This window comes from Platalea leucorodia, assembly GCF_965183815.1.
Source record: "Platalea leucorodia genome assembly, chromosome: 19".
Lineage (NCBI taxonomy): Eukaryota > Metazoa > Chordata > Aves > Pelecaniformes > Threskiornithidae > Platalea > Platalea leucorodia.
In genome coordinates this window covers 155,251-167,384 of record NC_138841.1, presented here as the reverse complement: position 1 = coordinate 167,384, position 12,134 = coordinate 155,251, and the positions used below count along the sequence as shown (strand labels likewise).

At 58.8% G+C, this 12,134-nt stretch overlaps 1 protein-coding gene across 1 annotated transcript; it reads right to left on the bottom strand.

Moving 5' to 3' along the window:
- Nucleotides 1-1,668: 1,668 nt before the first annotated feature.
- Nucleotides 1,669-9,180, bottom strand: TULP1 (TUB like protein 1; the record flags this gene model as incomplete). The annotated part of the gene is made up of 14 exons (XM_082329970.1): nt 1,669-1,802; nt 2,681-2,852; nt 3,129-3,227; nt 3,436-3,544; nt 4,064-4,176; nt 4,593-4,766; nt 5,011-5,093; nt 5,290-5,424; nt 5,534-5,749; nt 5,913-6,047; nt 6,669-6,815; nt 6,931-7,066; nt 8,621-8,666; nt 9,134-9,180. 14 exons carry the CDS (start codon nt 9,178-9,180, stop codon nt 1,669-1,671), a joined length of 1,746 nt encoding a protein of 581 aa, XP_082186096.1.
- Nucleotides 9,181-12,134: the final 2,954 nt, after the last annotated feature.

Genomic DNA, 12,134 nt, shown 5'->3' with positions numbered 1-12,134 from the left:
GTGCAGCTGGTGGGAAAACCTCTGCTCCGTCCACAAAGCCACTGGGACGGATGTTCGCCAGCAGTCCGGCTGCAGCTCGTGGTCCCACTGCCACTGTCATCTGTCCCCAGCCCTGCGCAGGGACAGGTTCGGGCCGCAGTGGCATTGTGACACTGCCCAGCAAGGACGAGCATCCCTCTTGTACAACTGCATCTGCCTCATCTGTCTCCTGATCCTCAGCCTTTCCGCCCTGGCTACCTCTCGCAGCATTAACTTGGGGGGCTCAGATCACTCCCAGAATGGGGAAAAGACCTGTATGCGTCCCAGGAAGGGGACCTCAAATTGTATCAGCCCCCCCTGGGGTCAGTGCATGAGCTGAGCAGGTGAGAGAAGAACTATTGGGGAGTTGAGGATGGTGTTTCAGGGCATGTCCCGGTGTTTCTCACCACTGAATTAATCAGATTTGGGACTGTCTGTGCAGCCAAATCCTCACCCCGCAAAGGTGAGTTAGTGCTGGAAATGGGGGCACAGGCTGCCCTTTTCCCCCCGAGCTGCCCCTCTCCAGCATCTGCCCTTCCCAATGACTCCCCACAGCCCCCCATGACACCCCACGGGTCTGTGCCACAGGGTGGCACTTCCCATCCACCACCCGTGAGCAGGGAGCACAAGCAGGCCGGTCCTGGCAGTGGGGACACCCAGGGTATGCGGGGCTCTGTTGGGACAACCAGCCCAGTGGGGTCTGGAGGAATGCCGCAGAGCACAGGGGCAGTGAGCAGCAGGGGCACGGGGGGATCGGCGGGGCCCATCCGGGTGCTGAGCATGACTCAGCACCAAACCACACCTCATGAGTCACCCCGGTGCTTCCTGGTGCACCCAGAGTTTTCCCTTCCAGGTCCCTCCTGGCAGCACTGACCCAGCCCAGCCCCGTGCCGGCTCTGCCTCACGTGGCTGCCAGCCCTCCTCCGCTGACACCGGCTTCCCTCGGCACATGACCGCATGCCACCGGTGCTCTGGGTGCCAGGCTGCTCCTCAGGGACCCAAATCCCCGAAGGCTTCCAGGCAGTGCGGTTAGACCCAGCAGGTGGAGAGTCCAGGACGTGCAAAGACACCGTGGGCACCACATGGCTGCTTGCACCAGGGCAAAATGGGGCAAAACAGGAGTTTGGTGCCTGGTGGGCATCAAGCTGGGTTGGGGGGTCCCTCACCGGGAGGCTGGGCAGAGCACAGCCATGCGTGGGCTCTGTGCACACTCATAGGGGGATGAGGAAACATGAACCGAGGAGACCACCAACCCCTCTCTCACTGAGAGACTGAGCTACAAAATACAAACCAGAATCTAAAGAAAAAAAAAAAAAAACAAACCAGAGGATGAGTTTCTAGGATCTGCGTCCGAGAAACGTCTCAAAGGGATGAAATCGGGATCACAGTCAGCCTCATCTGCTAAATATACCCCAGGCCTGACTCTGCCATCTGCCCCAGACCAGCAATCTGTCCCCAGTTTGCCTGAAGAGGGTGGCCGTGGCTGGATGAGCATCCCGCAGCACCATGCATCTCACGCCACCCCACGAGTGTCTGTAACCACAAGCATTCACCGGGCAGAAGGTGGAAACCAAGGGAGCAGAGCAGGATGGGGATGCAGGAGCACCCACCGGACACCGGCATGCGGCCCCGGCAGCCCTGGCGCAGGCGCTACTCGCAGGCCAGCTTCCCGTCGAAGCTGGAGAGGGCAATGGCGAAGGCCTGCATGGCACAGAGCGGGTAGTTGTAGTCCATGGTGAAGGCATCGTCCGCCACACGCCCAAACTGCATCACGATGTAGTCGGCTGCAGGAGAGAGGGGATGACTCCGGTCGGCGCAGTGGAGGCAAGCGGCTGGGCTGTCACCTGCGCACCCATCCCACCCTTTTCCTAGGGGACCCACGCAGTGGCACCCCAAAGAAGCCACCCCTCCCTCCACCAAGCTCTGCCTGTGGCTCGTGCACCAGCTGCACTGTACCACAGCACATGTTACCAAAAAGCGGCATTTTCCCATTGCACAGTCTGGCACCGGACCACGGCACCCTTCGGTCCCCCCAGCACCCCCTACCCGGGAGCAGCAGCCCCCCAAGGGACAGGGACCCCACTCACCCCCCCATGGGACTGCTACTACTGAAGGGTAAGTGACAGGAAATCTGTAAAAATAACCAGGGGCCCCCGAGAGGTTTTTTCTGTCCCGTAACCCAACACCCCAGAGGCTGAGGGCTTCTGACTGCACCGGACAGGTGATGAATGGCCGCGTCCGGCCGCTCGCGCAGGGACAGAGCTGCTGCCACCCCCGAGGGACTGTCCCCGAGGCATGACGCACCTCAGGGTGAGCCTGCCAGCAACGTGGGGTGCATGCCGGGGTGATGCTCTGAGGTGCGTGGGTGGCTGTAGTATGGTGGAACGAGGCTCAGCACCCCACAGCATTTGTCCTTGCCCGAATCTGCCTGGCAACAGGTGACAGGCGCGGTCCCTCTGCCGGCACCCAGGGCCAGCAGGCAGCTGCTTGTGCGGTACCATACGCCCTGTAGGGCTTCATCCCAGCTCCAGCAAAGGCAGGCAGGACCCCAAAGCAGCCATGCATGAAAAAACTAAACCTCAGCAAAAAAAGGGGCTGCTGTTGCCAGCCAATGGCAGTGCTCCCCCACCATCACCCCCATCCCATCGCCTTCCCAGCTTACGGTCACTGCCATGCACGATCTGGAAGTTTTTGACAGAGGCGTGGGTGACCCGGCCGTGGAAGTTGAGGACGTAGGACTGGGTCTCGTCGTTCCACACCGGTGCCTTGTTGTGCAGCTCGATCACATTGTCCATGTTTTTATTCTGCCATCGCATCAGGAGGCCGTCATTATCCTGGGGAGGGTGAGAGGGGGGAGAGCAGAGTCGGGGTGATCCCCCCCAGAGCCCTACCACCCGCCATGGCATGCCCAGGGAGATGCTCTGCAGCAGGATGCATCTGGGAGATGGGATCCAGCATGGAGAAAAAAATACAAACACCACACCTTCCACCTCCCAGGGAGGTGCCTTGAATTTCAGGGACACCTGAAAGTCTTTCAATGCCCCCAAATGGGTAAAATCCAAGGTGAACCTCAGCAAATCCAGCCCCCAAGGAGTTTCTCCCTGACTTACGTTTCGGGGCCGGATGGGTACCCTCTCGTTGTTGGCGTTCATCCCAGGGATGATGACCGTCATCTTCCGGGGGCCTTTGAACCCTAAAACATTGGTCTCCTGCAAGAGAAACCCCATCCCTAAAACCACCGACTGCTGTGGGCTGCATCCTCTTGCCAGCAGGTGAACAAGGGCTCAGGGACAGATCCAGCCCATCCCACATCTCTGCAGCCCCTCAGGGCAGTAGCCCCACCAAAGGGGTGCAGGTCGGGTCCCCCTTGCTGCCTGCCTGGGAGGTCCAGGGTGGGGTTCCTGCACCACTGCTTACATAGACCACAGCTGAGAGCTCCTGCCGCACGTTGGACCAGTCAGTGTTGGCCCTGTCGGGGTTCACGCCATTGTCAAACACTGTGAACTTCGTACCCATCAGGTTGGATCTGCAGCCGAGGATGGGAGATGGCTGTGGCTGGTGCCACTGAGTCCCCTCTGACCCCCCTGTCCCTCCCCTCTCCAGGCACAGCCCCAGCTTTGCTCCAGCTGCAAAACCCACATGCAGCCTGCCACTAACACCATCCTTCCCACCCTTTAGCCATTTGCTCGGGTTCAGGGCACCCCTAAATTGGGGTGTTACAGGGTGCTGTCGCCATGGGGACCCCCCAGCATCACTGTGTGGCTGCCGGTGGTGCAGCGGGCCAGGACTTGCAGGGCTCACTGGGTGCCGTTTCTAGCTGTGACCTGTTGGCCAGGAGGAACTAGACAAGCCTGTTTTCCCCTCCTGGCCCCCCAACACTCCTCAGGTCAGACCCAGCAGCAGGGGATGCTGAATTTAGCCTCCTGTTTGACCCAGCCGTCACTCGGGGCAGCCAGAAACCCATGGAGTGGGAGCGGGGTGCTGCAGGAATGGGGTGCTACAAGAATGGGGTGCCACTGAAACGGGGTGACACCTCTGCTCCTACCTCAGTTTCCCGATGAAGTTCTCTCCCCCCCGAGACAGGTCAGTGGGGTCGATGGAGATGAGGTAGTTGGAGGTTTTGCTCTTCTTGCGCTTCCTCCCGGCGAGGAGGAACACCTGGGAGGGCAGTGGGACCGCATGGGGATGGGGCATTGTCATTGCCATTGCCACCACCATCCCCGGCTTGCTGCCCAGCCATGCCCTCTGCACAAGGCTTGGCCCAACAGGTCACTGCCGCAACCTTGCGCAAGACATGGAGTGAAGATGATCCCCAAATTACCAGCTGAGCCATGGGACGGGAGGGTCTGAGCCCAGCCCGGCATTAGCGTGGCTCTCTAGCTGCCATTTGCTCATCATCCCAGGTACCATCAACATGGGGCATTTCCCAAGAGGGACTGCAGGGGAGGGGAGCAGCCCCATCCAGGACCCACCACCGCAGTGGGATGCAGGTGAACATCCCCCCCAAACCCTGAGGGTGCTCCCTGTGGTGGGTGCAGAGCCCCAGGGGTCTCCGCACCCCCACCCCAGCTCACCTTCTTGTCATTATCCAAGTGGAGGTAATAGGTGGGGTAAAGCCCCCGGTCCATCCCCTTCTTGTCCCGCGTCACCCGGCACTTGATGGTCACCCCCTGCGGTGCTGGCTGCAACACAAACTCCTCCAGGTTGTCTACCTCGATGATGGGCGACGGAGGCCTCTCCTCCTTCGGCTGCAACACAAGAGGGGATGGTGACCCCAAAGCCAAACCTGCCAAAAGCTCCCCTCCTTTCCCAGCTAATTGCTCCTTGCTCCCAATCCCCCCCAGGCTGTGGCTCTGCAGCTGGTGGCTTTGGGGATGGTGCTGTGGTGGGTCTCCCTGGGGGATGCTCCAGCCCCCTGACCCACCCTGGGGGGAAGAGCTGCTGCCCCCCTCCCTGAGGAGACACCCATGATTCTGAGGGGTTTTTTTGTACCTTCTTTGATTTCTTCCCTTTCCCCTTCTTGTTGGAGTTTTTCTGCGGGGTCTCCTCCTCGCTCTCGGCCACTTTGGGAGGAGCTGCAGGCAGGAATGGTAGGGGCATGGGGAGGAGGGAAGAGCCTGACTCTGCTGAACCCCAAAACTGAGCTTGGCATAGACCCACACCAACACCATTGATCATAACCCCCCTCTCCATGGCCAGGCTCACCCACACCCCCACAAGCCCCTCCAGCACCCACCACCCTCCATTGCATCACCGGTGCCGGGCTCTCACCTTTCTTTTTGGTTTTCTTCTCCTTGGGGGGGTCCCCACCAGTCTGGAAGAGGAATGCTGGGTTTTTCTTCCTCTCTGACCTGATGGGTTTGGTGCTGGAGTCGGAATCATCCTCCTCATCGCTGCTGATGGCGGCTGGGGGGGGACACGGGTGACACCATCACGCAGCACCAGGTGCTGTCAGCTCGGGGTGATGCTGTGGGGGAGCAGGACTGGCTGCCACCCCCCCACGCTTGCCCCATACCTTTCTTCTTGCTTTTCTTCTCCTTCTTCTCCCCATTCACCTGGAACACGGACATCGGCTCCTTCTTGGTACTTTTGTCAGATTTGGTTTTGCTGTCAGGGTCGCTCTTGTCTCCTGGCAGGACGGAGGAGCTGATGAGCGGCTGGACAGGGGGAAGGGGATGGGCGATGACAGGAACAGGGAGGTGGCAGGGTGGGGGCAGCAGGAAGGGTTGAGCTGGGGGGAGATTGCACAGGGAGGGGGCAATTGCCCCGCAGCCCCCTGAGTCTACCAGGACAGTGATGGGGACAGGATGCAGGCGGTCCCCTTGTCCCAGCAAGGAGGGATGCAAGTGGTGATGGCATTGTGTACAAGCTGTCCCTGTCCCCTGGGCACTCACTCTTTGGCTTCAGCTTCTTCTCCCTGCTCTCACCCGAAGGAGGCTCTTTGGGTAGCTTCTTCTTGAGCTTTTTTGGTGGGTCTTTATTCTCCATCTCCTCTTCTTCCTCCTCCTCCTCTGAGTCCTCGGTGGGCTCTGCCCAGAGGTGACACCATGGCATCAGCAAAGCGATGGTGTCTTGCATCGGGGACCCGCAGCCTCGTGGTTTACGAGCAGGGAACCTCCCTCGGCAGCGCCGACCAGCGTGGGCACCATCGTGCCACAGCCAGGATGCTGGGGCCATGGGCGCCCGGCCCAGCCGCGGTGGCCAGCGGCGCGTTGGACATGTCCAGTGGCAGACACCGCGTGCGAAGTCACACCGCCATCTCGCGGCTGCAGCCCCGGAGTGCGGAGTGGGGGGGACGAGCCCCATCTTTTTGCCCGCCCCATCTTTTTGCCCACCCCATCTTTTTGCTCGGAAAGATGTCCGGGGAGCTGGCGGCCGCCGTCTGCCACATTCCCAGGGAGCTTGTCCTCCGCCCCAACTCCCCAGCCAACGCCACACGTGCAGGTCCCCTGCCACATCCCCTTTCCTGCCGGGTGTGTAGCTGGGTTTTGGCCAAAAAGCCCCCCCCAGGGACCTGCAGAACCTCTGCAGATACTGGGAGCATCGATGGCACCGGTGGGATATGGTGCATGGGGGCGAGGTGCACGGGGACATGAGGTGCCACGAGCAGATGCCTGCAGAGGGGTGGGTGCTGCCCCCTCCCCCCCCACCTTGCTGCTTCTTGGGGTCCTTGGCTGCACAGGAGCGGGGGGCCGGGCTCTCCTTCTTCTTCCGAGTCTCCCTGGTGAATTTGGAGTAGGGGTCCTTGTCGCTGTCCTCCTCCCCTTTCTCCTTCTTCTTCTTCAGCTTCTTCACCCCTGCACATTTCAAGAGATGCCCCTGATGGAGAGCACCGCTGGTGCAGGTTGGGGCCATGGGGGGGACCAGGGTGTCCCCCTACTTCCAAGGGAGCTGGGGGTGGGCTGTACTTACCCTGTGCCAGGGCACGGGGCTCCTCTGCAGCCCCTGCCTCACCCAGCTTCTTCGCCCGCAGCTGCCGGGCCTTGGCCTCGGGCTCTGGCACAGGCTCCTGCCGCTTCTTCTTCAGCTTTTGCCCCTGCAGACGGTGCTGCAGAGACGGTGCCAGCCTTAAATACCTTTTCCCTTTGCAAGGCAACCCCTGCTCATACAGCAAAGGCTCCCATTCCGAAATATAGCCAGGCTTTTCCCTGGTCCCACATTGGAGCAGGGACCCGCTCCGGGGAGAGAGGGACACGCTTGCACCTTCAAACGAGCTATTACCAAAGGGAGCAACTTACCATGGGGCAGGCCCCCGGGGAAGGCAGAGGGAGGAAAACAGAAAGGGCTGTTAGCAGGCAGACAGGAGAGCGTCAGTGCTGGGACAGACAGCCACATGCCAGCGCTGGGGACAAGGGACATGATGCTGGTGCTGTCCCGATACCACAGACTACGCTGGCACAGAGGGACAAGCCATGCCATGCCGTAGGGACCCCAGCCAGGAGCCACCCTGGGCACCGGTTCATCTCCCAGTGGGCATCCTGGGTGACCTGAGCTGGGACAGGGGACACAAGGATGGGCAGGCAGCCTGGCTCTACACTTCCATCTCCTTTTGCCCATGTAAAAGGCTCCCATTGAAGGCAAGGAGCCATGAGGCCATGCCAGGATGGAGGTCAGCAGGAGCGGGAAAGCAGGGGGGATTAGACACAGCACACCTAATCCTGGTTAGCTGGGGCTATAAATAACCCTGATTTACCAAGTACGGAGCATGTGGGGCAGCACTTGGCTCCAGGCAGGAGATATTTGGGGAGTGGGCGTCAGCTGGGGGCCCTCAGAAAGTGATTTAAGCAAATCCAGTTGCACTAGGGCACCCACCACCCAACAAAGCACCTTCCCCCTCACAGGGGTTTCATCCCTCCCAGATGCCCCAGTGTGGTGAGTGAAGGTGTTTTGCAGTGTGGGGGGGGAAATCCAGCCAGATCCCAGCAGGATCCCAGTGCTGCAGATTTGGCGGGGGAAAGCTGCAAGTCCCACGGGGAAGCTGCGAGTCCCACGGTGGAGCTGGGAACCGGCTTGTTTCTTCCATGTCATCAACTTCACACTGAAAAGCTCCTTCCCATCCTTTAATCCCTTAAGCAGCTTGGGACAGCCACTTGCTTCATTACTTAACGAAGCCCTTTGAGGAGGGGCTGCTGATTAAATCGGGTCGTTGATGAAATTGCTGCCGAGACCCCTCCGAGGCCGGGCGGCACCCAAGGACTGTGCCAAAACGCAGTGAGGGGAGGTCTGGCCTTCAGGGTCACGGCCTGGGGAAAGTGAGTCACGGCTGACGGCTTAACTGAGAGGCTTAATTAAAGCATTAATTAGGAACTGAGAACCACCTCATGGGGTGCTTCAAAGTGATGGAGAAGGGGTTTGGAAGGATGCACAAAGGAGCAGGGGCAAGCTGTGGGATTTCCTCTACCCACCTGCTCTGGAGGGGGGGGGTCCCCAAAAGCTTAAGCCCCCTGGGGCTGCAGCACCCCAACAGAGCAGCCCGTCCATCCCCAATTTGGTCTCAGTGTGGGGCTGGGATTTAGGCATCTCCAATGTCCCCAGCCCTTGGGGACAGCCGACAGCAGGGGACGGTGGCAGCAGGAACAGGAGGGGAAGGATTTTTGCTCACCTGCTTGGGCTTGTGCTGCTGGGGGCTGCCTGGCTCCTCGCTGGGGCTGTGGGGCACAGAAAGCAAAGGGGTGAGGGCTTTCAGCTCTCCACAGCTCCGGGAGGGGAACGAGACCCTCTGGCTGAGTACCACCCCAGTTTTCAGCGTGGAGGAGGGAAGGTCAGCCTTTCATTTGGCTCCAAAGCACTTCCCCCTGTCTCAACCAGGTCAAGCTCGGCCAACAGCATCCTTCCTAGCAGGGAGCCAGGGGCAGGCTCTGCCATGGCCAAGGGTGACAGCAATGGAGTTAATTTGGGGACACCCCCCCCCAATGAACGCTTTTCCTCTCTGTAAGCCAACGATCATCATACACACTGACCCCCAGAGCAAAAAAAAAAAAAAAGATAAAACAGCTCATTAAATTGCATTTAAACTGAAAATAGGAGAAAAAGGCACTGCAGGAGATGGGAGCCCCGTCGGGATGCCCAGCTCATTGCCCACCCAGCAGGTCGCATCATGCACACCAGCACTCACCTGTCAGCAGCCCAGACCTCACGCAGGATCTCCGTCTGCAGCGGCATGGCTCCCAGCCCGGCGTCGAGCAGGATGGCTCCCTCCGCTGTGCCCCGACCTCCTTCCTGGCACCGGCCACTGACCCCCTGGTACTGCAGCCCCTACCAGCCCGGGGCTGGATCCATGGGCTCAGCTGCAGCCACAGCAGTCCAAGCAGCCTCACGGCATCAGCTTGGCCACCTCTGCAAGCCCCTGTGGTGGGAGGAGGAGGAAGAGCAGGCGAAGGAGATGATTAACTTTTTATTTCTTCTGAAACTCAGTAATAGGATTTCAGGGACTGTCAGCCAGGCCTGCCAGGAGAGCAGCTGGCAGGGTGGTAATCCCAGGAAAAGGGAGCTTGTGGGAGCGCAGGGGGTCACAGGGGTTCAGTTGGGCTCTGGGCACCTTTTGGGGGTGCACGGCTCCCCACACACTGGGTGGGGTCCCCAGCATGGTGGGGCCACTCACTCCAGCCTGGTGTGGGCAGAGGGATGCTGCCTGACCTCGTTTAGGGTTACCCTCCCTGGATGCACCTTTTTCCACCCAAAAAAATGTCATCTTGGTGATAGAAAAGCAGGATTTGGGTTGGGTTGCTTGAGCTGTGCATGGGGAGCCCATGCAGGGGATGGCAGCAGCCCCAGCTCCGGGTAATGCTAAGGGCTTCCCTATAGCTCACTGCTTTGCTCTGACACCCCCCCCCCACATCCCTGGGGGGAGTCCCCAGGTCCCTTCGGGTGACAGGTTTCACGTCCTGCACATCACCACTCCCACCTCAAATTGTTCTTAACAGCACTTAATATTTAGCTATTAATATTCCCCTCCGAAGGCTGCCTGCGGATGCTCTCCAGTTGCAAAGCCAGACAAGCCAAGTGTCCCCAGTGTCCCCACTGGACTCTTGACCTTGCCCAGCCCACCATAGACACCCCAAAACTCCCTGCCGCCCCATTTCCCACCCCGTGCCACTAGATGGCATTTGAACACCGCACACCCGGAACGCACCAGCACTGCAAAGGTTTCCACGCCTTCGGTACAAAATCCTCCTGGTTTCCCTTTAATCTCTAAACCGCATCTTATCATCTGCCCGAGTTTAATTTCTTTTCCAAGGGCGAGAAAGCACCAAGCCAAATAAGGCAAAAATCTGCTTGAAAACGGGGGAAAAGCCCAGAAACTGCAAAGCAAGTTGTTTGGTGTTGTTTTTTTTTTTTCTGTAGAGGGTTGTTTCCTATGGAAAATGTGTCTTGGGCTGCCCCCAAATAACTTTTTTTGCCCTGCCTGCAAGAAAAAAAAGACAATTCTTTGCAGAGCCCCTAGGTCTTGCAGCATCCTTCCCAGGCAGCACTCACTGGGATACTTTGCTGGCTACGAGAGACCCTGGGGTGGTGTAAAACGAGAGACCTAGATGAGCAGCCAGAGCAGCCACATGACATCCTCAGTGCTTGCAGACCAGCTCTGTGTGCCCCTTGCTCCTCCGGGCTTGTTGCAGCAGTGGGGCAAAGCATTGCCCAACAAGACCCTTGGCCAAAGGGCACAAATGCCTCCTCCACCCACCCAGATGCCCCACCGGAAGCTCACTCCCAAAAGTACCTGCTGGCAAAAAAAAAAAAAAAAAAAAAAGCATCAGGATAACCCTTCCCAGGCTGGAAAAACAGCTGAGACCCCCAAGTAGCATCCCCCAGCCACGCATCTCTGAAGCATGGCCTTCTGGCCCTTTCCCGGCTCTCCAGGGAATGATGGTGCTGATAAAAAGGGGCAGCATCGGTCCTTGGGGACACTAATAATTCCTTAATGAACCCCTTGCTGGACCCAGGGCATCTCCACCCAGGGGAGAGCATGCCTGTTCTCCCCACGGCCACCCCCTTTGCTGAGCAGGATCCAGAAAAAAAGCACTTTTTTTTTTTTCTTTCAGTTGTTTATTTTCAAGCTCCAAAAGGGGTATGACAAAGGACAGGAAAAATAACAACCGGAAAGCTGTTCTTACACAGTAATGATGTCGTCCCTTTAGGATGGAGGGGGACGATGGCTGAGGCGGCAGCAGCACCAGTACAGGAACACAATGCACGCCATGCACACTGCTGTCCCCCCTCACCACAGGAAAGCTGCTCACCGATGAGCCATAAACCCACAGTACCAGCTCAGACCCAGTCACTTCCTTTCTGAACCACAGTACGTCAACCTGCTCTTTTTTCTCCCCCATGTGGATCCCAAATAAGCAATAAAACTCCCATTTAAAGACGGGAGCCGAGAGATGGGCTGCAGGCTGTGGACTGAGCACCTGTGAGCAGCAGAGCTGGACAGGAGGCTTTTGCTCTCCAAGGAAATAGAAACCAACTTCTTCAGAAGATAAAATCCACCCCTCAAAACAGTGCTTTAAAGGCGAATTACATCCCTGCACCGAAGGGCTGCAGCGGAGGTGATGCGGGTCCTCACCCTCATGCCTGGCTCCGCATCGCAACCCCTTCAGCCACAGGCAAGAAGCCACCAGGAGAGAAAACCAATTTCCCCCCCAACCCAGTGAGCACCCATAGGTGAGCAAGCTGCCGGGTGCTCTGGGGTGCTGGGTCCCTCGTGAGCCAGCTGCGGGCTCCAGCAGCCAACTGTGTCCGTGCTGGTGGTGCTCCCCTCCACGCTCGGGGCTGGCGGAGGCACTGCAGCACCCTGTGCTGACACCGGTGCGGTGCAGCGCGGTTGCGTGCCAGATACAACTGGAGGTAGCACTGCAGCGTACAAGGAGCATCTCCCACATCCCAGCTCATAACGGAGGACCTGGGATGCTGGGCCGACACGAAGCCAAAAGAGCCGGGATGAGCTGTCTATGGAAACCTCCCAGGAGCCAAGAGTTTCAATTTTTATTTATTTTTTTTTCTCTTTCTCTCTGTTAAAAAGCTATTTGTTCCATGTGCGGTGGTCCCACGGCATCCCGCCACTCCCGTTCTGCCCCCGAGCGCACCCAGGGTGGTGGGACAGGGTTCATTTCTCTTTGTGA